Source organism: Vigna unguiculata, chromosome 3 (assembly GCF_004118075.2).
Source record: "Vigna unguiculata cultivar IT97K-499-35 chromosome 3, ASM411807v1, whole genome shotgun sequence".
NCBI classification, from domain to species: Eukaryota; Viridiplantae; Streptophyta; class Magnoliopsida; order Fabales; family Fabaceae; genus Vigna; species Vigna unguiculata.
In genome coordinates, this window is record NC_040281.1 from 63,516,709 (window position 1) to 63,541,359 (window position 24,651).

At 32.9% G+C, this 24,651-nt stretch overlaps 2 protein-coding genes across 7 annotated transcripts; one reads left to right on the top strand and one right to left on the bottom strand.

Moving 5' to 3' along the window:
• The first annotated feature begins 10,140 nt into the window (after positions 1-10,140).
• LOC114177668 lies at positions 10,141-20,880 on the top strand. Of its 6 annotated transcripts, none has more exons than XM_028063118.1 (15): positions 10,141-10,485; positions 11,578-11,659; positions 12,009-12,112; positions 12,732-12,858; positions 13,404-13,498; positions 14,902-15,025; positions 16,733-16,813; positions 17,582-17,680; positions 17,874-18,032; positions 18,126-18,186; positions 18,301-18,377; positions 19,376-19,420; positions 19,822-19,995; positions 20,082-20,322; positions 20,406-20,880. In XM_028063118.1, the coding sequence occupies exons 1-15, from the start codon at positions 10,448-10,450 to the stop codon at positions 20,471-20,473; spliced, it is 1,575 nt and encodes a 524-aa protein (XP_027918919.1). In that variant the 5' UTR covers positions 10,141-10,447; the 3' UTR covers positions 20,474-20,880. The 6 variants fall into 6 exon arrangements, with proteins under 6 accessions (XP_027918919.1, XP_027918920.1, XP_027918915.1 ...); XM_028063119.1 differs by having other exon boundaries at positions 20,418-20,695; XM_028063114.1 differs by having other exon boundaries at positions 20,082-20,880.
• Positions 20,881-21,577: 697 nt separating this feature from the next.
• Positions 21,578-24,576, bottom strand: LOC114176632. The gene is made up of 3 exons (XM_028061738.1): positions 24,014-24,576; positions 22,334-23,860; positions 21,578-22,127 (listed from the first exon to the last, which is right to left on the bottom strand). The coding sequence occupies exons 1-3, from the start codon at positions 24,419-24,421 to the stop codon at positions 21,702-21,704; spliced, it is 2,361 nt and encodes a 786-aa protein (XP_027917539.1). The 5' UTR covers positions 24,422-24,576; the 3' UTR covers positions 21,578-21,701.
• Between the last annotated feature and the right edge of the window lie 75 nt (positions 24,577-24,651).

Consider the following 24,651-nt stretch of genomic DNA (forward strand, 5'->3'; position numbering starts at 1 on the left):
TCATAAAATTTAACTAATAAAATTTAACTAAAAAATTAAATTTCATCAATTTTAAAATAAAGTTAAACTAAATTAAGATTAAAAAAATTGGAGAAATAAATTAATATTTAAAAAAAACATGACAAAAAGATAATTCAAACCCATTACATATTAATAAAAAAATAAAAGAAAATTTTGGGATGGAAAAGACCCTAAGTACCTTCAAGGGCTGTTACTGATTCTAAGAATGACGAATCTTTTCAATCAAAGGATGAAAAAAAAAACATGGAAACGTCAGCTTGGCGAAGCACCACACTCAGGAGGAAAGCCTCATAAATTATAATATTGTATAATTATAAAGTAATAAAATTTTAAAATTATATAATAATATAATTACCAAATTATGAAATTATAATATTATAAGATTTTAGAGTATAAAAATTATAATTTTATTAAATTATAAAATTACAAAATGATAAAGTTATAAAATAATAAAAATACAAAATGATTAAATTATAGAATTATACAATCTTAAAGTCATAAAATTATAAATTATTTAATTCATAAAATGATCAAATCATAAAATTATAAAATATAAGTAAAATATTATAAAATTATAAAATAAAAAATATATAAACTTATAAAATTGAGAAATTAGAAGAAACTTATTTTCAGATGTGTGAAAACCATTATTGCACAACCTTTCCCCAGCTTCCAATCTCACAAAATAAGGACAAGTTAGGTTCCAGTTTGATTTGTTGTTGTTTGAAGTTCAAGGCATGACTGCAGGATCTAAACCAATAGCCTCAATTCTCTTGGCACTGAATCTTGTGCTGTATTTCATCGTGTGCCTGTGATGGTTTCTTGGACAGTGAATCATGGGATTCAAAGGTAACAGGTAAGATAGCACAATGTGTTGGTTGGTTAATTTGAAGTTAACTTGGCTCACTCTGCGCTATTTGTATGCTAGCATCTGTTTTGTCCCTTCAGGTTTGAATACTTCCAATATATATTTTTTCATGGAAAACATCACAAGTGCTTTGTTCCTCATGTTGTCTCTGATTGGTGGTGTTGTGGGGTTCACCAACTCTCTCTCAACATACATGTTTATTTTAATGTTTTTCAGGTTTTTTTTTTAACATAATTGATTAAGTTCATCTCTTATATTTTCATTCTCCAGTTAAACTAAACATAAAGATGAAAGTGAGAAAAAAAATGGAAGGGAATGTTGATGTGAAGTAATATAAAGAAAGGTGTTGGGTTGATTCTCACATAACATAACATGACATGCAGTGGAAGTAAGTGCTCACAATGCAAGTCATGATGGTGACGTGTGAGAGGACGGTCCACTCCACCAACACCTTCCCGCCACCACCTTCCCCTTATCCACTTCCAACTTTACGTACCATTTATTGAGTCCCAACGACTCAAACATCTTCCTTTTATTTTATTTCATTGGATTAAATATTATTTTTATTTTTAAACTTTCATACAAGATGATAATCCACATTTTAAATTGCGGTTAAAATATAGATAGAAACATTTAAAACAAATTTAATATTATTGAAATAATATAATTATATTTATTAATTTTTAAATTTTGAAAAATAAAATTTATTTAATTTCATGTTCATATTTAATTCTATTTTATTTTACTGAAAATAAATAATAATATATTACTATTTCTTGCATAGAAGAGTAGTTCTTTTTATTATATTCTTTAATTAAAATTAGAATTTTACTTCAATATTTTATACAGTAACTTTTTTCAATATGAACTATATTAGTTCAATTGAAACAGATCACCAAATATATTTTAAATATTAGGTTTATATGTTTGGTCTTTTATATTGCGTTTTTTCTTTATATGTTATGCACGACTTCAATTTTTTCACTGTCTTTCCTATAATGTCATAAAATTGTAAAAACTGTTATATTTTATATAATTTTATTATATAAAATTATTATTCTCTATTTTATTATTATTGTGGATTAACATTAATAAATAAATAATATTATTTATAAATATCAATTATATTGCACAATTGTTATTAATTTATGGATAATATATATTGGGTTTCTGATGAACGATCCGTGATGGGTTGGATTGTTCAATGAACGGTCTATGATGGACTTAAGTATTCAGGAACTTGTTGAGAGGTCCCTGGTCTCTGCTGGTAAGGTTATAAAACTGATACCCATTAATCAGTTTTTTATGAGACGACGTCAGAATATATTTGTAAGATGCGCTCTAGAAAAACCAACCAGTAAGAGAGCAGTATAGTCTCACACGTAAATAATTTCTAATCATTCATTGATTATATTTGGAAGATCAGGTATCACTTTTGTCTATATTGTTCTTAATTACTGATTATCAGGTACGCTTTCGCATACTACTCTTGTTATTAGAAACTGCTCTTAATATTGCAATAATATATTATATCGATAATTTGATGCTTCTTATGATTTATTTTGGATTCATAATCTAACAATTGGTATCAGAGCATGTTAGAATTATGATCACCTAGCGTCTCGAATTGCATCAATCGTCCTCTTCTGTTTTTTCTTGTGGTCTAGGGTTTTCTTTTATCTCTTTCTGAGAAAATTTTGTACGCAGTTTCGTATCGCACAGGACAATTCTGTGCATTGTTCTTGAAAACCCCAATTAGAAGCCATGGGCAAATTGAGAACTTTTCATTTGGAAAATCTCCAGTTTGGTGTTGATTTCTCTCGTAAGTTTTTCGAACCCTAAATCCAATTGGTTAATCCCAATCTGATTTCATCTATAATGAGTTTTGTATCAACATTTGTCGCGTTTTGTATTTTTTACGAAACTCCAATTCTTTCCTCTCGTATTGTTCATCCTTTTCTCCACGATGATAGCCTCGTGGTGTTTTATGAGACAAATTGAAAGATGGAACCTAAGGTAACCCCCAATTTGAACCTGCTCTTGAATTTCTTCCACTACCGCGATCTGCATCCTCATACGCGGTTGCCATGGAGGCGCTTTTGTGGTTGCGTTTGTGAGAGAGATAAATCTGTTTTCTGCCATCCCCAAATCATCGCGACGATGTTGTCACGTTCGTAATTTGCAGTGTTGTGGATCTGTTTTTTGTCGCAATGGTGGAGGCACGACTTTGTCTTCTTCCCAGGCGGATTTGCTGTTACGGCAGTGGCACAAACGCGATCTGGTGGCGTTGTGCTCTCTTTGTCGGGAAGGTCCTTCTGCTCTCGTGTGATGGTGGCCTGTGTTTTTCGAAGATCAGGCGATGGTGGTCGCGTCTGTGACAGCGACTCATGGTGCCTCTGTCGCGACAGTCCTCGTTCTTTCAATGTCGCGGTGTCCCTCCATCACGGTGTGGCGGCTGTGGTGGTTTTGCATCTGGTTCGCGATCACGGCAGTGGTATTTCGCGATCATGGGACTCGCGGTGATGGCCTCTGATTGCATTTGCAAAGACCGCATCAGTGGGGTTGCTCGCGACGGAGGTGTTCTCGTTCTCGCATGGTGTCCTCCTTCTTTGTCGCGATGTCTCTCTCCGGTGACGGTGACATAAGGTTGCTTGCGAGAGAAGAGAAAGAGAGAAAAGGGGTTTGCTTTATACATTTTGTGTTTAATTAATTAGATGTTTATCGAAATTGCACATGGTTTTGGATCGGTCTACGTGCATGTATGAATTCTTTTGTAATTTCTGTGTCTTGCCACTGTTACATGAATCGTGATGTCTTTATGGTCATTAATGGTATTGTGCAAGTAGATTGTATTAGTTAAACTTTTTTCTCTACTTAAGCATGAAGTGAGTGATGATCTGAACCATAAGAATTTTATTCTTTGGTATCTTTGCAGATACCATAAGATGTATGAGATCATTCTATCTTTTGAGAGGTTGAAAAAAATTGCGAGACAATTACTAATTGGATTAACTTAGAAGTGTTGAGAACATTGGTCTGGAAAATGAGTTAATTTCCAATGTAATTGTTTAATCAACCAAACTAACATGATCCCTAAAGCGAAGGTTATTAATAAAATTATATTAGTTTTTTCTTCTTTTGGGGCATGATCGATGATACATCTGTTGTAATGCTTTTCCCGTTAACTTTAAAAGGATAGAGTTTGTATCACAATTTTTATTTTCTTTCTTCGTTGTAAGAGATTTCAATTCTTTGATTCACATTGTATTCTATAGCTAATTTGCTAATAGGAAGATGTTTCGTTGCTGCATGTTTGCTTCCTATCTAGATAATTGTGATTATTGGATCGCAAACTATGGTCTATGTACTTTTCACTGTTACGAAAGTTTAAGCAAATATAATTGTATGGTTTGATTTAAATTAACCGGGATGGTTTGGAAAATTTTTATTTTTTGTGTTCCGTGAAAGCCGAATTTGGATTTGAGTGGTTTGATAAAAAATCAAAAATCCACTTTTACCAAAACATAAATTGCTCAACCAATTTATTTTATTATTCTTATTTTATATATATATATATATATATATATATATATATATATATATATATATTGGTTTTTGTAAATAAATAAATAAATATTCAACTTCAAGTTTAGTATTTTATGAGCAAATTAAATGTTTAGCATTTTATGACCTTATATTCCAAGTGACATCTTTTAAGTAGATGGTTTTTGAAAAAATGTTAAGCAGTTGTGTTTATGTATATTCATGCATTTCAATTTCAATTATTTTGGATTTTGACCGTCACATGATGGTGATCATGTCGTCGGAAAATCGTGTCATTATGTTGTATAAATTGCCGAAATATTTCTTTTAAATATAATTACTTCATGCATTATATAATTTTATTATATTTGGTTAAGCATGAGTAATATAATTTTATATGATTGTGATCTCACCTATCGTGGGCACAGTTGTATAAGATTTTGTGTGAATGAAATAATTTAATTTTAATTATTTCATGAATAAAACTTGAGTTTATATATTATATTCTCGACTTTTGGGTATGAAATTTTTGTACAAGTTCTCTACTATTTTGGTGACGTGATATTATACTTGAAATTAATTTTTTGACCATTATTTGAAAATGTTATTATTTAAGGGGTTGTTCATGCATAATATAATTTTATTATATTTTATTGAGCATGGACGATATAATTTTATATGATTGTGAACTCACCTATCGTGAGTACAGTTATATGAAATTGTGTGAATGAGATATTTTAATTATCTCACTAATTAATTTTATATTACATTAATGTCAATCATGCTTGTATGTTATTTTATTTCTTGATGATATGATGTACTTTGAATTTTATCTTATGTCAATTATTTGTCTTGTACCCTATCGGTATTAGATTTCTTTATGACATGAGTTGTGCATTGTCTTTAATTTCTTAATTATATTTCTTATTTATTATGATTCGGGACCCTTAGGCGGGATCATAGTGGATGAGAAATTTGGTATTCTAGGCATGTTTGACTATGTATTCAGAAACATTAAATTTTATTGCACAATAGTTGTGCATATTAGATGTTTCTTTGTCATTTTGATATCGCCTTTTTTGCCCATGCAATTGACTTCGGTCAAAACTTTGAACAAGACAAATTTTGAGGACTAGACAGAATCATTGAACTTGTGTTTGAGAGAAGAAGAGCCTCCCACTTTTACTCTTAATTACTATTAAGTTCATTACTATCAAGATAGCTTCTCGTAAGAAATGGGAACACTCAAATAAAGTGTGTTTAATGTTGTTGAAAAACACTATAAGGAAGTCTATATGGTTCAACCTGATGGCTTTTGTTAAATAAGGTAAAGAGCATTTAGTTTGCAGGTTGAAGAAGTCTATTTATGACTTAGACAAACTTATAGACAATGATATATGATATTTGGCCGGATGGTCACTTCTTTTTGACTTCAAGGAAAATACCACAAATCATTGCATTTACTTGAAGGCTAGTGGGAGTCAATTCATCATTATTGCCTTATATGTTGATGATATTCTTCTTGCTAATAGTAGGGTTAAACTTTTGACTGAGACAAAATTTATGTTAATAGCCACTTTGATACGATGGACCTATGCCTTTGTTGTTCTAGGCATTCATATTTTTGTTATAGGTCACGTGGCATTCTTAGATTGTTTCAGAGAGGATACATTGATAAAGTACTCAAAGTTTAACATGCATTCTTACTCCTTATGTCAATGTCCTCAAATAGATAATGATAGAGTTGACTTGGAAAAAGTTCCATAATTGCTTCCGCTGTTGATAGTTTAATGTGTGCTCAAGTTTGTATTCGTCCCGATATTGCTTTTGCTGTTAATGCTGTAGGGAGATACTTGAGCGACCCAGGTTTGGGTCATTGGAAAGTCGTTAAAAAGTCTTTAAATATTTGCAGGGAAGCAAGGATCACATGTTGACCTATAAGAAGTCTGATCAACTTCAGGTCAATAGTTATTCTGATTCTGTTTTTTCTGTTCTGGTTTTGATGGTTGCCCTGACGACCGAAAATCTATTTTCGGCTTTGGTTTTATGATGGAAGGAGAAGCTATTTCTTGGAAGAGGGTTAACCAAACTCTTATAGCTGCTCCTAAATGCAGTATGTTGCTTGTTATGAAGCACTTGTCAAAATATGTGGCCTAAATTTGTTTTTTGACTTTCAAATGGTTGAAAGTATTTCTAGGCTACTTGTAATATATTGTGGAAATACTACTGCCTTGGATTTCTCTCAAAACGACATACATTCTAATGCTCAAAGCATCTTGATATAAAATTTATGTTTGTTAGAGAGAAAGTTTTAGATTTTCAGACTCGGATTGAACATATTGCTACATAAGATATGTTCGCATATCCACTAACTAAAGGCTTAGCTATTGGAGTTTTTTCAAAAACATGTAACTCATATAGCTGTGATTAAGTCTTTTGATGTATTGGGTTAGTGGGAGTCTGAGATGTACACTCTATATTATTATGGTTTTCATGAGATGTAAATTTATTAATGATGTTATGTTCATCGCATCTCTTTCGGCATATAAAATGCATGAACCATTTTGGGATCACATATTTATTATGTTTGTTTTTATTTTATTTTATTTATTATCCATTATTTTTGAAATCTAAGCATATGATATGTATCCCTATCGGATATTATCTTTGTGATTCATGCTTATATTTCTTAATTGGTATTTGTGTTTATGTTGTAATTGATATAATTAATTTATTTATTAATGTTATCCAAGTGGGAGATTGTTATATTTTATATAATTTTATTATATAAAATTATTATTCTCTATTTTATTATTATTGTGGATTAACATTAATAAATAAATAATATTATTTATAAATATCAATTATATTGCACAATTGTTATTAATTTATGGATAATATATATTGGGTTTCTGATGAACGATCCGTGATGGGTTGGATTGTTCAATGAACGGTCTATGATGGACTTAAGTATTCAGGAACTTGTTGAGAGGTCCCTGGTCTCTGCTGGTAAGGTTATAAAACTGATACCCATTAATCAGTTTTTTATGAGACGACGTCAGAATATATTTGTAAGATGCGCTCTAGAAAAACCAACCAGTAAGAGAGCAGTATAGTCTCACACGTAAATAATTTCTAATCATTCATTGATTATATTTGGAAGATCAGGTATCACTTTTGTCTATATTGTTCTTAATTACTGATTATCAGGTACGCTTTCGCATACTACTCTTGTTATTAGGAACTGCTCTTAATATTGCAATAATATATTATATCGATGATTTATTTTTTTGGATTCATAATCTAACAAAAACATCATAAATATTTCGCTTTTATAATTATTATGTACAAAAATATCATGAAACTATATTTTTACTGAATAATCAATAGGATTATAAAAATAAAAAGTTATATTTGTTAGATATATATTTTAATATAAAAATAAATAATTAGCCAAAATGTACAGTTAAAGTTATGAATGTATTACTGAATAATATAAATATAAATATAAATTCAGTAAAGTAGTTAATTTATCAACAATGATATGTATCTCAATTTTTATTTCATAGAAAGAATGCCATGTTATTTTTTGTCCTATAACAAGTTTTTTCGAAGCTCACCTGCAATATAACTTGACAAATTTTAACTCAACAAAAGTATAAACACAACTTTTTATTATAGGGATTTGCTCCACAATGTACAATCAGTTTTTATTGTATGGATTATTCCCACAATGTATTAACATTGTTTAAGAGACTTTAAGAAAGATGAAATCACTTTTTTATAATTAAATTAGTTAATTTTTATAATTTATATAAAACATATATTTCATAATTTTGTATTATATTTAAGTATATTTTATTTTTATTTGAAATAAAAATATTAATTTATTAAAAACACAGATTTCCCTCGTTAAAAACATAAGTTAGGTAAATATATATTAAAAAGGTTAAAGACACATGTAAGAATAATTTTATTAATACACAGTAAAATTTGTTTGTGCATAAGGATATGTTTATATTTTTGTTTAGGGTTTTATGTTTATAGTCATATCATCTTGTGGAGATATAGTTATAAAGAATAATTTCAAGTTATAAAGTTTTATACTAAAGGTAAGAGAAGCCTATTATTTTTATTTTATTGAAGTCCAAATTTGTTTTTGTGATATGTGATGCAATGGTTTATTTTGTTTCTAACTGGTGAGTTAAATCAATATTATTGAAATCTGATTGAGATAATTTGTGTTGTATTTTGATAGAGACTTTGAGATTGTTTTGTATGTGTAAAAATTTTTAAATTTGAGTTGTAATGTTATCAAACTGGTTGAATGGTACTATCTAAAAATGTTTTTTAGTCAAATTATAACTATTTTGAGGATTGATGAAGGTAAAAATTGCTCGATTAGACCACTGGACCAATTTGATGCGAAGAAGTTGAATCTAATATCTGTTATGGCATTGGACGCAACTTAAGAACTGTTAAGTGCCATTTTGACGAAGAGCTCTAATGATTCTTGATGTTGAGCACTGCCTAAAGATCGTTAGGAGTTCACTCGACAGTGAGCTTCAGTGATTTGAGACATTAGACATTATTAAGGACCGTTGGACACTAACTTAATAAAATCTTCAAGTGATTTGAGCGTTGGACGTCAACTATCTAATACTCAATGTTCAATGTTCTCTCTAAGTGGAATGTTAAATTTATTTTATATTATCTCTATAATGATATGATTCATATTGTATATGGATTAACTAAGTCGTTATAATGATTATATAATAATATATTTCCTAAAAATTTGAATTGTATTTATATAATAAACTTATATAGTTACATAATTGATATTCATATAATTATTAGGTGAAAAATGTATATTTTTTATATATTAAATATTTAACAATATCATATAATATATATTGTAACTTGTTTATAAAAAGAATTACTCAATTAATATTATTTAAAGCAACAAAAAACAGATGTACAAATATCCTCGACCATTAATGAGATGATAATGACAAAATTTTCATATTTATTGAATATAAATATGGAAATAAATAATAAAAAGGAAATGGTTAAATCCGTATCATTCTATTTATTGTCGTGTCCATACTTAAAGTTGAATTTAAAATTTACAGGTTAGAAGGTCATGATTTTGAGTTAACTTATAATTAACCTATAAACTATCAACTAGTGAACTAATTTATCAACTAGTTTTACCAAAAAATCAGCTTTCATAAATAAACTCATTCTTTATAACTTTTCATATTTATGACCACTCATATCATACAGTGTAAAGCAAAAAATGTTATTTAGGACACACTCCTCAACACAATTAAAGTATTACAAATAATAATAGCTTTTGGTGTAATGGATTAAGAAAAACCATGAGCGGATTAAAAAAATCTTAATATTGAAATAGTAATTATTTTTTTGATTGTTATGCATTATAAGGATACTTTTATAGTGCTAATTAATAATAAATATTTAAATATAGCTTTTAAGATACCATTACAAAAGTTATTAACACAATATAAAAAAATTATATACTTAAAAAATATATACTATTATTAATTTCCGTGTTCTATGAAGTTTGATTTAACTTACAAGGATTCTTGGTAATCTTGGAAAACAATACTAAGTGATGTAAATGAAAAGAAAAGAAAAGAAGATGACAAGTGTACTTTTTCAGTTTTTTAAGAAAAGCACAAGTTGGAGACACAGAGACCCACCACAAGCCCACAACGCTTCTCTCCTTCTCCCTCTGTTTTCTCTTCTTTACTTCTTTCTCTGATAAAACTGTCACCAACCCCCTTCCATTTCTCTCTCTCCCTCCCTCTCTCTCTCTCTCTCTCTCTCTCTCGCACACTCTCTCTCCCTGCTTTTTTGTTTTATTTTTCCTGTCATTCTTGTTCTTCTTTTTCCCTTGCAAATATACGTATGATACAATATAATTGATATGCGTTGAAGGCATATTTGCTTGAAGAGCTGAAATTATCATCGCCTTGATCGTTTGATTCTATGGAACAGCTTGTCAACTTCATCATCCGGCCACCAAGGTATCAATTTTCTTCCCTCCCACTCTCGCATCCTTTACATCCAAACACCTTTTCGAATCAAACTATTCTCTTTTTCTCTTTCCAAAATTCCCAGATGGGGTATCTTCTTCTGCTTGGTGTGTTGTGCACTTTGAAAGCGATGGAATTCAATTTAAAGTTTTGATTTTTAGTACTTGGAAAGCCCCAGCTCAGCTTGGGTTTTCGCAATTGAATTTAAGTTTCGTTGTGAATCTCCACAACTATTTTTTTTTTCTTTTCAAAAGGGAAAAAAGAAGCAGATGCAAGTAGATTCAGAATTCCACTTTTTTTTTTTTTTTTTTTTTCAAAAGCATGTTTTTTCGGAGCTTTCACATCATGTTAATTTGGTTAACTATTTTATTTGGTTGGAAATTGAGATCTAATTTTAAGCTACCCTGGGGATGTTCCTTGTCACCTCATGTTCAAGTGTTAGATTTCATTCTTCCAGCAGAAAAGGGTCTTTTTATAAACCCTTTTAGAGTTTTAGTTTCTTTTGTTATGGATTCGTTCTTTTTGTGTTCTGAAGAATGGACGTACCTGTCGTGTAACTTTACGTGGTATTGATATGATAGAAGTATCATAGACATATAAACTATTACTTATCCAAACACACATATGATAATTAGTTGTTGTCTGGTTATTTATGCCCAATATTCAATTGCTTATTTCTTTTTGAATTTTTATATTCTGAAAAGGGAGATCTATCAAATTCTGAAAGAAGAAATCGAAAAGGAATGGATTATTGCTTTGAATGTGTGTGTATGTATATATGTGTGCTCAGGAGTTTTACCGTAAAGGTGCATCTTTCGAATCTCGAGGTATTAATAGAGCCCAGTTGCAATATAGGCCTTGAGATAACATTATACATGCTATACACTTCTATGCAGTATGCTTCTCACAGATTGCTACAAGCTTTTACTTCAAGAAATATCTAAGTCATTATACCTAAAGAGATGAATAGGGACTTGTGTTATGTATATCAGTACACGCCTAGCTGATTTATTTACACTTTCTTTGTTTCGTATTTAACTTCAACTTTTAAGTAAAGAGATCATATCTTTTATTTGGATGCAGAGCTGAATATGACCCCAAAAGTGATTTATTGGAGCAGGAGTTCATGCTGAGAGGGAAATGGTATCAACGGAAGGATGTAGAGGTAAGTTTAAAATAGCATAATTGAGTGCATTTGCAAAATTGTTTTCAGCATTTGCCATGTGGAAATACATTGAAGATGATTTTTATCTTATTTTATAGTTACCATTTAGAAGGTGAAACTATAATATGATGAGAAAAATATCAGAATTGAAATTCTATTTTAGGAGAATTATTTCTCAATTGAACTTGTATTTTATAAATACAGTGTATGTAAGTGATATTCTAAAACTTTTGTCCTTGTTGATTTAACTTTTTCCCCATCATGGGCAATTTTTTGTCCAGTCATATTTTGTCATTTTTTGTTGACAACCTTCATGGTCAGCCTGTCATGTAGATTTGATATTCTGCAGATAAAAAACAGTCGGGGTGATGTTCTTCAATGCAGCCACTACATGCCGATAGTCAGTCCTGAAGGAAAGCCCCTGCCTTGTGTTATATATTGTCATGGAAACAGGTGATTGTCGGGTGTTACTTTTTTCTTAGACAGCACGCTGTTGCTTGAAACAGTTCCTCTGAAACTATAGAAGTTCTTCTGAAAGCTTTAGAGTCCTTTCTAGATTGTATGTGAGATTTAGATACTGAATAATTATAATGTGTTCTGTGACTTTCTTTGCTGATGTGTATGATATATTAAGCACCCATACTTGCGTTTCATGGATAGGTATTTTATACTGATACTCATTGATTCACATCTATGAATATCTGATACAGTCAGGAATGATGCTCAGGAAGGGGATGAGATTGATATTATTGCTGTTTGTAGGACACAATAACCATTGATTTATGATAATAATATAACAATTTTTCATTTTTATTTTTCCTTTAGTAATATCCAAGAATTATGTTCTTAATCTGAATTGAAGTTATTATATATTTGTCATGATTTATGATTTTTCATACATATCTATATTGCACAAATTATGTCCTATATTTTCTTAAGAATAGCCGTATCAGATACATATCTGATATGTAATATCATATCTGTGCACCATAGTGTATGTATGGCATTGGATAGTTTATAGATTTCAAATTTTATAGGGTTGTGCTGACTGAGTCATGTGTTTGTATGACAGTGGATGTAGGGCTGATGCTAGTGAAGCTGCTATAATTTTACTTCCCTCAAATATTACAGTTTTTACTCTGGATTTCTCGGGATCTGGAATTTCTGGAGGGGAGCATGTTACTCTTGGCTGGAATGAAGTAAGTTCTTTCTCAATAGCCTTTTAAAAAACATCAAATGTTGTTTAATTATTAAATGCATAGCCGTATTAATGTATCATTTATCCACTCTCGTGGGGCATAGGAATTTTTTCTCTTATCTCTCCCGCGTAATTATTTTGAGTAAATGTGCGAAGGACATCAAATGAAAGAGATATTTTGACAGGTTCAAAGTTCTATTATTTCCTTATATGGACTAGCATGCATATTGGACACAATACACATAAGTAAACCTCATCTAAAGATAGTTTCTAGAACTTGCAAGCTGTTGGTTTTGGTTTTTGTGACTTTGATCCAACATTATTAGTCCAAGTTAAATTTAGTAATTCTTTTAGCAATATGTCAGTTTCATCAGTGGAAACTGTGAAACTTAGATATGATAGGACAGGACAATTATCTTCTATCACAGTAGAACAAGAAATGCTTCGAGTTTTTTCTTTGCTGGGAGTCTGTGTACACACGTTTCTACTACTCATTTGTCTTTCTTCATTATGAAATGATTGTTTGTTATCTCTTCCTATTCTCAGAAGGATGATCTGAAGGCTGTGGTCAACTATCTGCGCGATGATGGAAATGTCTCTTTGATTGGCTTGTGGGGTCGCTCAATGGGAGCTGTAACAAGGTAGTTTTTCATCATCATCATCATCATCCACTTTTTGCTTTGAACTTGCTTTTGTAATGAGGTTTAGGAAAGGTTTGCCAGTGAAAAGGAGACTGTCTAGTACCGTAGCAAGATATTGGAATTTGTTTATAGTTACACTTTTTGCTGTAAATTGCAATTAAGATTTTTTCCAATAATTGGTATAATGCTTCCTCATTTAACATTTTTGTTACTATATGGCAATGGTTGTAGCATGGTACAGTTACTGAAGTATTGTGGATTGGATGGTGGCTGCAGTGTTGTAAAATTCGTGGTTGGGTTGTGTGACCTGGAAGGCACAAGACCCATTTTTTTCCCATTCGTTCTCTACTCATCTCAGACAGACTGCTTTGTTATATTTGTGTCCATGTCTGTTCTCTGGTCTGTTAGAGTTTCTTGTCTGTGATGGTGCAATGTAGCGTTTCTCTTCTTCTTGGTATGTTGAAGTTTTAGGGCTAGCTGAACTGCTAAAAAGAAGTTCTTCCTCATGTTTTTCTTTTTGTTACTGAAACCCACAAATTGGGCTTTTTTTCCTCTTCTGAAATGCAAGATACTTGGACTCCTTCCTCTTTTTACTCCCCACACTTTTGAATATAGAATCATATGAAATATTGTGAAAGAATAACTAGTAAATAAATATCTAAATTCTTCCTTGAAGTTTATTATATTATTACTTGTATTAGATATATTAATATGTTTTTTAATTTCAGTAAGATCTTGCAGTCTATGTTAGAACCACACAATCCCTTTCCTGGTCTTAGTTAAGATCTCAATTTGACAACCTTGAGTGGCTGAAATGGCCTGTGTGATGAGGTTTCTATTAATGTTTTTGAAAAACACGTCAGTTATTGAACTCATGTAGGTGTTATTCATGCTTAATTAGTTCAATCCTTTTCAAATACGTGATCATTCAACATATAAAATTATAATAAATCAATTTAGATAAAATTTAAATTAGTATAAATGGACAAGTGTGTGTCCTGCTACTAGATGAAAAATAAATAGTAGAAAACTAAACAATATCAATGCATACATGGACCTTTTACTTGTCTAACTAGTTTTCCAGCTTTTGGGTCACATCCGCCTGTTTAGTCCTTTTTTACTAGATTGTGTATAATACTGCTTTTATCCTGAGGCTGAATTATATCACTTGTTTGACTAAACTAGGAAAGTTGTTAGCTGCTCTGTATATGTGTAGACTCATGCAGTACCTTCCTCCCTTGGTGGAAGAAACTCATTTATATGTTTGTTCCCCTCTTTATTTGAATGATTCTCCTTGATAAGTGCACTAAATATAAGTATTGTGATTATAGCTATTCAAACATTACATTTTAGCTAATGCATATGGTTTTTCTCTGAACAATTTATGATTTTATTACTTGCAGCCTTATGTATGGAGCTGAGGATCCTTCAATTGCAGGGATGGTTTTAGACAGTCCCTTTTCTGATTTGGTTGATTTGATGATGGAACTTGTAGATACATATAAAATTCGTCTTCCGAAGTTCACCGTGAGTATATCAAAGATTACTTTTGGTTCTTTACTTTGAGGTTATTGAAACTATTTTCAGTCTATGCTGGCATGCCTCAGTGATCTTTGACACGAAATAAAGAAGTTTGATCGGAAATGACATTAATACTGTTGAACTTCCATGTCTATCCAGCCTGAAATTTAATAGCTCTTCATGACCTGTTATCACGATCAAAAATTGTGTTGTTGAATTTGTACCTGGACAATAACTGATTTTTACTGGTAAGAAACCATGGAGTATAGCTCCTTACGATTGGGGAAATCCCTCTTAATTACACTAAAGTAAATTTAGAAACAGATGCAGACCTTTGAAGGTCTGCCAACGTACCTGCCCAAAGGGCCCCAAATCTTTGCGTAATTTCTTGGTTAACTTCTACACTTCATCTTCACATTTATGGTTAATCTCACTCCCATAAACCAAATTTCTTCCTGGCCCTTCATTTGTCATTTCCATATATGCATTCTGTTATGCAGTTTAACTAATGTCTTAATTTTTTTATGTAAGTTTTTAATTTTACAGATTCTAAGATTTTTTAAACTGTTACATATTTTATTTGCTGCTATTGTTATTTTAAAATTCAGTTTAGTTAGATTATTTTAGAACCCATACCTCTCAGTACATATCTGTAATATAGAGAGAGATGCACAAATTCAAAAACAGAAACAATTGCTCTGGGACACTTGATAAATATGAATTATGAATCCTGTGCCTGTCGGATACGGATAAGTTAGATGAAGTACCATGTCCATGCATCACAGGTTACTGGATAACAATTGAGATACTAGATATCTCTTAAGCAGTGCAACAGCATGGCTGTCTTGTGTACCATTTCAAAGAAAAAAACTACATTTAAGCTAATTTCTGCCTTTACTACTTCATTCTCTTTAATGATCCCCCCAAAAGTTCCTCTTCTGCTACATGAAACTTCTCTTCAATGGACATGTGTTAAAGTGGGGCAAGTTTGATAAAAAAAAGTTATTAATTTCTTGTAATGTTGGGGTCAATTGGTAACTTGTAGAAAACCCCATAAGATGTCTAGGGTCCTTAAAGTTTGTGGAGGAGAGGTTGAATTACCTACTTTGCATTACCCTATATTTTGTGATATTGATCCGAAATATTTAACCTTAGAAACCGGTGATATAATATAACATCTGCAATTTTTTCTTACAAGAGTATTCCTTACTAGATTTCTATGCATATATTCTATCTAATTCCTACTTTAGAAAGTTTGTCTCTGTAGCTCAAGTTTGTAAACAAATCCAAAACAAAACAAATAAGGACTTAAGGTTGAGCCTTACTGTAACCCTATCCTTATATGTAAGTCCTTGGTCTTGCCTCAGAGTTCTCACACTAGTAGGCTGATAAAGAAAAAAGTAGTTATCTCGTCACACAGGTTGTGTATAGTCCAGATTTATGCAACAAAAACACTTTCTTTTTCCAGATTTTCCACAACATCTTGGGACTCGATCATATGCTTACAAGCCAATAAAGTTATATGCAAGTCTCTTGGTTTACTTCGTTACCTTCTCATTAACCACTTTAAAATATAAATGACATCTGTTGTAGACTTTCCGGACATAGAATTAGTGAGCCTAGTGATGCCCTGTTTTGTTCTTATTATTAAAATAACATCTCAGTGCCATAACTCACTTTTAGGCGGTTTTTGTTTCATTTTTCTTGTTACAGGTGAAGTTTGCAATCCAGTACATGCGAAGAGCTATTCAAAAGAAGGCAAAATTTGACATAATGGACCTCAATACCATAAAGGTTGTTTGTCCTTTGGTTATTTAATTTTATTTTATGGTAGGAGTTTTTTATTGAAAGAAATCAGTATCACTTGCCTTAAAAATCAGTTTTCATAATTATATATTGCCTTAAAAATTTCAGGTAAGTTTCTTGTAAATTAAATTGATCAATTGCTAATCATAGGTAGAGAAACTTTTGCTAGTGAGCTAAAGAAAGTTGTAGCTCGATGCAAATAGTACATTGTTCCAAATAGTTCAGAAAACGTTATTTGAAGGATTTATTTTGGGAACAAGTGGAGCAGTCTTGCATCTTCTTGTTCTTCTTACTTTTTAATTTGTATAGTTCTAATAATAACCAATTTAAATTATGTTTCAAGTTTTTGGTTGCTAATGACTGAACTGGTGGACCACATGGTATAGTTGATTGAATACTGGCTAAGTACTACTAATTTGTGTCCCTTACTCTGTGGGGCCACTGGCAACATTAGAGAATGTATGGATTTCTGTTGGAAGCACCTGAAAGGGAATCCAAGCACGTACTAGGCTTTTTCAGGATCTAATTTTTGTCCATATAGTGATGCAAAACTAACAAAGAAATAACGTGGACAATTGTTTTGTTGTCCTCTTGAGCATATATCTGGCATTCAAAATCTCAGAAATCAATATTCTGAACTGTATTCAAAATTTATTGAAAATATCTGGGGGAGAAAACAATAAAAATTTATTCCTACTGGTTTTACTCATTTTTATCTTCTCCATCATATTATTTAATTATTTGTTTGTGTTGCAGGTGGCAAAATCTTGTTTTGTTCCAGCTCTACTTGGGCATGCCATTGAGGATGATTTTATACAGCCTCATCACTCTGATCGGATATTTGAGGCTTACATGGTATGTCTAGAGTTCTTTTTTAACAGCTTCTTTGGAGGATTTGAAAGATGTGATTATTTGTTCAATAATAATCTCAACCAAGCAGACACTGACCCTTTCTTCTAATTATAGTATATATTCTATGCTATTGGATTTTCTTTTTATTTTTATCCCTGTTACTTTAATCTTCAATATTGCTGTCCACACTTTGTAGGGAGACAAAAACATAATTAAATTTGAGGGAGATCACAATTCTCCACGTCCTCAATTTTACTTTGATTCCATAAACATTTTTTTTCACAATGTTTTGCAACCTCCGGAAGATGAGGTTGGGGAATCATTTTTTGACCCTGTGAATGATTACTTTGGTAAGGTAAAATCAGCAATGCTTCTCGTTGGTTCCACTTTATTCAAATTTCAATAGTCCATCTTGTACATCTTCTGAAAATTTTCTTTTTTCCCTCAGGATGTTTGGAGATCTATGCATGAATTAGGCTACAACGTTGAATCATCATCAAGAAACAAAGGCATGACTTAAGCACCTATATTCTCTTAATTTTTTCTGCTATATTGATTTGCGTGAGGATCAGCACTTAGTACCTTCCCTTTTTGCAAATCTTTTATACATGCTTCTTTGTTAGATGCAGAACCTTCAGCAAGCAGTACGATAAATGCCATTGAGCAGGTTCGTTCAAGACGACCAATGAGTAGAATGGAGGTCTGTCTTTATCAACTCTTGGTTTACTGTTCGTATAGCATGCAAATATGTTTGGCTGAGGGAATGTACCCTGTATTTTGAAAAGGGTTGGGATATAATTTTGGTTCATATCCATGTATTTTTTATTTTTTTATTTTCTTATATTAAAAAAGTTACAGGTGATCCATCTCTGGTATATCAATGATTTTTACGTTAGTTGTTGAGAGCCTAACACAACCCTTCTCCTTTACCGATGCTTGGGACTGGCTATGAAACCATAGACCCTTTACCCAGGCTTGGGACTAGCTATATAACAATAAAGCAGAGTTTCTTAAATGAAACAGGTTTTTAATTTAGTTTTTGTGTTATGCATATTGTTGTTTTCAATTTTGATTTACTACTTGTTGGAGTAATGACGAGGTGAAGTCTACAGATCAAATTGAAAATGAATATGTAAAGAGACCAGAAATTTACATTTTTATCTCTGGATGTGATAATCATTTTTCATTGGGCAAAAACTGTGTTATAACAACCATAGATGGCACAGATGTCACTAAAATTGATTGTTCATATTGAGAATAAATTGATTTTTTTTTGTCTAGTAACTAAATTAAAAATGAGTAAGGAACAGAAACAATTTTTAACCATTAAAAAATAGGATGGTGATCTCGTTATGAAGAAGACAAAAACAAGTATAGTATGGCAGGGTCCACCAGTATTTATTTTATTATTGTATCTTTCTCTCTCGTAACATGGCATTATGACGCCCCTAACTAGCATTAGATGATCCTGATCCTAAAATGTATTTTTGCATAAGATTACTCGAGTCGGATATTAAACTTAGATGATTGCATTTGGCTAACATCAGAGGAGAGTGTTTTGCTAAAATCCAATGTAATAATACAGGTCAAATGGCTTTCGCATGGCCATCAAATATATGATGATTTCAATCTTGTTTAAATTCTTTAATTGGCATGGCTTTAATTTTTTGGAGTAATATTTTGTATGACTTTTCTTAGGTTCCATCTGATATTTCTTCAAAAGATGAACGTCATGAACATGAGGTATTTCCAAATCACTTTTTACCTTTCACATTGTTGAAACGTTTTCCCTTATTCTTCAAAAATGCATTGTAATTTTTTCCTGTAAACTATATGCATGTATGGCTTTAGTAGTGTTATCAATCACCAAGTGGGGTTGGTGGTAACTAAGTAAGCATCCAAACTACTAAAGAAAAAGGTGTGATTAGTAGTAATTGCCGTTTCTAAATAAGTAATGATGCCATGACAATCAAGAGTTTCCTAAAAATGTTATGTACCCGAGCTTCAAGAATGTGATGTATTCACATATCTACCTTTAGTGGTGGTGATGAAATAACAAAGAAGCAAAGAAGAAGTATAACCAGTAAGGTAACCAAAGACAAATGAACTAGAGTCTCACATTTTTTCATGATTTTTTTGTTTAGCAGGAAAAGGGTGGTGATCATTCTCCATCTCCATCATCAATGATTAGCTTTGAATTGTCAAATGGTGATCCTTTTGGACCCCATGTTCCAGCAGCATTGGAAGATGATCAATACGTTGAATATCAACTAGATGACCTTGCAGGTTTTCCATCTACTTCTGAGGAGGAAGAAAGGGTGAGTTGACTTGATGACTTCTACATAACCTTACACCTGGTGAGCCTTTGTATCCTCCTTACATTTGATTTGTCCATTCTATTCAGATGTTCATGGAAGCAGTGATGGAGTCACTGAAGGACCTGGAAGTACGAAATTCAAATGCAGAACAACCAGCAAGTAGCATTAGTACTGTGTCTGTAGCGGCTGTAGATCCTTCGGATAAAGATGCTTCCTCACAAGAGAATTCAAGATCTATGGAGACAGAATCTTCCTCGCTCAAACACAGCACAGATTCAAAATCTAAAAGCACTTCCTCTGCTACAGAAGAATGTGAGACATTGGAAGGTGAGTCAAATTCCATTTCAGTAAACCATTCTCAAAATGTGGTTTCCAAACCAAGTCCTGTGCCAAGTCTTTCATCAGAACAGTTGCAACTGCAGTCCCAGCTGCCGCCACCGCTGCCGCCGGCATCAACAGACACGTCATCAGTAAGTGAGTCCAGCCACACAAGAGGTTCTGCTCATAGCTCCAGTTCTGGTAGTTTGAAAAGTTCATCAGAGACTGACATATCACACAATACAAAAGCCACAGTAACTGTTGTCAGGAATCCCCCAGGCCATGCCATGGACGGCTTAATGCGTCGTTGGGATTTCAATTTTTTCAAAAACAAATAGCAACAGCCATTATGATCAGATGATTGATTCTCATTTATACGTTGTTTCTGTAACTAAGAAAAAAATTCATAGTTTGTACCAAAGAAATAGGTTGCTCGTGTGTAAATTTGGTATGTTTAGATTCTCAACTAACAAATCAAACAATATTCTTTGACTGTAAGTGAGATTTGTCATATTTTGTTGCCTTTAAGAATCTAAATGATGGGAAATATTCTCTCTATCGGACTCAGTATTTGAACAATATTCTGGATGCTCTCGTCTTTCCTTCTCTTCAGATGTGTTTATGTTTTGTCAACTATAGACGTTTGATTAAGATGTTTCAAATAATTTAAAATCAATCGGCTAATCTAGTTATTTTGTAAATTATTGAATTATTTTAGGATACTTAATGGAATCTTAAAGAAACTAATCATAAATCTAATTAAAAGTAACTAAGCTTAATTCAAACTTTTAGAATATCAAATATTTTCAAATAATTCAATACTTCCAAGCTAATTTTCACCTTTAATTTATGAGTGCGACAAAGATTTGCTTTCAGAAAGGTGGCAGAACAGTTTACACAATGGTGTGCTATCCTGACGTAAATGTCCTGCACAACCGGGACTTAGAGCTGCATTATTGGAGTTGTTTGGGGGTTTCTGTGATGTCACTGACATTTATTACATTGACTCCAAACATACTGCAAAAATTTCCTTGATTGCTATGTCATTTTTTTGTCACAAGATGTTTTCTTGCGATAATTTAATTAGCTTCCTCAACTACAGCGCCAAAACATTTGAAGCCTGTGTAACTGGAAACCTTAGTTGAACTAGTAAAAGTCCCAGAATTTCGAGTTTGGTCTAAATGTAGAAGCAGGATCCTTCATAATTAAAGTTACAACTTCGTATTGTTTCAGAGAAAAGATATTGAAACTCGAAGCAGGCATAAGAAGTAAAATGTCAATCTTTCAAGTTCAACATTGAATCTGGAAAATCAATGAATAAGTTAATGGGTTGATCTTTTCAGCCGCAGCAAACATGCTTGTCCTTTGGATGGAGATTCTACAACAGTTTACCTATCTTCCATCAATTTCAGTGCCATGTCAACGAGTGACTGAGTTGTTATATTGTGCCGGTTAAGTCCAACTGTGCCGGAGAAAACATTAAAGCTTTCAAGCTCCGATGTGGTCTCTAAGACACCCTCCAACACCACTTCCATTTCCATACCCTTGAAGGTGTCTATGTTTTCCGATTTGTCTTTCATCATCCAAATAGCCAACTCTATAACGAACCTCCTTATCCTTGGGACCTTGGTCGGGGGATACTTGTGTTTCTTTAGAATCTGGACTAATTTGTTTGCAAGTTCAGCCTCGGTGATTCCAGCTTCTTCAAATACAATGCTTGATTCACGAGTAGTTATGTATCTGAAAACATTTGCAGCTAGTCCAACCATCACTTCTTGTATCTTGTTTTCTTCTGACATGATCGCCTTAAGTATCTGCAGGAATGAAAAATGATAAGAAAACTCATGAACTTCAAAAAGCACCTTCATCTAGCTTCTCTTAAAGTCAATGTATATTATGTTATTTTTGGAAAAATTCAATTCATTTGTTTAGTTGTGTTTATGGAGAAATTTATCTCAGCAAAAACCAAAACACTAATGATCGCTTAAAATAATAATGATGGTCAGAGCTCAACACTTACTATGGGTGCTGCAGTTGTTACCCCCTTTAGCTGGTTGAACAATTCTGGTCCACTGTAGGTGCATAAATTTCTCAGAATTCTAGCTGCATTAACACGAAGCAATGGATCTTTCAATGCTTCTTCGAGCCTTTCTAGTACTCTCAACTTCAAAATTCGATGGCAGTTATTCTTGCTTTCCAAAACCAGCATTGCAAGGGCCTCACCCGCAACAATCTTTATATGTTTCTGATTTTCTGGTATGTTGTGCTTGAAAAAAATGTTGAACAGTTCTTTAAGCACTCCACCAGTGCCCCCTATTCTTTCCGTTGCATCCTCTTCCAATGCCAGGCTTGTCAAAATCTCTATGCTCAGTTTCTGTAGAAGAGGATGCTTCTCTCCATGCCTCAAAATGTCTCTAATATTGCTGATGGTGAAAACTATCTCCGAAATCTCTCTTCGAAGATATTTCCCAGTAGTGCCAACAGTGCTAGCCAACATCTTCACCAATTGCAAAGACCTCTTCACGGTTACGACTTGGGATGAAGTAACATTTTCACTCTTCAGCAACCATTCTTCAGCATGTGTGAAGTCTATGATCTTTGGAAGAAGGCCTCTTGTGTTTCCAATCTTTCCACAGTTGTCAAGATCACGTGCAAGTTTTTTCAGTATGAGGAGTCCCAATTGGTTAAATGTACAGAACCCATAATTTTGGTGATCAAATACAAGTTTCTTTTCTCCTATCTCATCAGCTGCAGGAATCACACTCCTATTAGTTTTCAGAAGAGATGATATTGATTCCATGGCTCCTGGAATTCCAGCTATTCGGAGAGAGTTCTGCTTCTTGCCAGCTAGCTTTGACAAAATCTCTGCAGCAGAGAGCCTAATCTCTTCCTCCTTGAGATCTGTCCAATTCAACATCTCAACCAGTCTCTCCGCCACTGATATGTCAATTCCAATCTTTTGAAGGGTATCATCAGAAAATCTTTCACTCACTGAAAACTGTCTAAGAATTCTTGCTCCAATGAGCTGCTCATCAGGTGAATTAGAAGCCAACAAGTCCATAGAGAAACTAACCATATCCATTTTCAAGCCATCAAATATGCTTCCATTGACACATCTTGAATAGGCATCATAGAAGAACCTTCTAGTGGACACCATTCCCGGTGGCCCCAACTCACACTCCTTGTTAACCTCTTCCAACAGTTTGCAATAGCTCACTTGCCACTCCCAATAGGCCTTTTCCATCAGAAACAACAGAGCTTCTGCAAGAGCCAACGCATAGAAGATGGAAAGAGCTGATTTTCGGTTCCTCTTGTCAGTGTCTCCCTTTGCCACCTCTCCGTAGTTATGCATCACGAGCTTTGTTAACGAGAGAACCACACAAGCTGTTGCAGAAAGAAGCTGCAGCCAATAGAGAAGCCTACTAACATGCCTTGAAAGGAAAAACCATTTAGCATATGGTAGGAGTGGAACATCTGAGCTAACCCACATCCTAGTCGGTGTTCTTGATGGGGTAGCATCAGCTGCAACATATTGGTGGTGATGGTTCTGAATCAAATAAGAAATTTCAAAGCAAAAAACTATTAGTTATGGTACTCCAATAGAAAGGAAATATTAAAAAAAGAAGATAAAACACTTTGTTAATTTTGAAAAAATCTCTAAAAGTTTTTTTTTTTTTTTTGTAAAGGGGATTACCACTACCTCAGTGATAGACCATGTGGCTTGGTGCTGCCATTCAAGTTCATGGCTTCTGCTGAAAATCCTGGTTCCTTCAACAACAAGTATGATGGTGATGAACCAGAAGTCGGTTTTTTCTAAGGTGATGGCGAAACCACCCAGAAGGACAACGGTTGCCCAAATGAAACCGAGAGTTCCCAACCCGGTGGCTGCTTTTTCAAGCACTGCAAGCTGGAGCGCAAAAAGGGTGAGCTTCTTTTCTGGTGCCGAGGTTGTCGGAGAGACAGAATTGACAGTGCTGTTACTGTCGAACTTGTCTATGCTGCTGAGGCCACGAGGCTCAAACATGGTGGTGCCTATGCTGATGGTTTCGCTGAGCCTCATCCTTTGGAGTTCATCCACTTCTACATGAATGCTTCCCTCTCCTTCCATTGCAATGCAACTACTGATGTTTAACTTTTGTTGATGGTTGATAAACGGTGATTGCGTTATATGTGATATATAGTGAAAGTTGTATTCCAAGTGTGATCACAGAAGGAGAGTTTTATAGAAGAATGAGAATGGCAAGCTTTGGGGGCACGCTTATGGTGTGGTATGGCATGATATATATAGGGAAAGAGTAACTTCAAGCTTCTCTTTCTGCCTACTAACTTGCCCAAAGG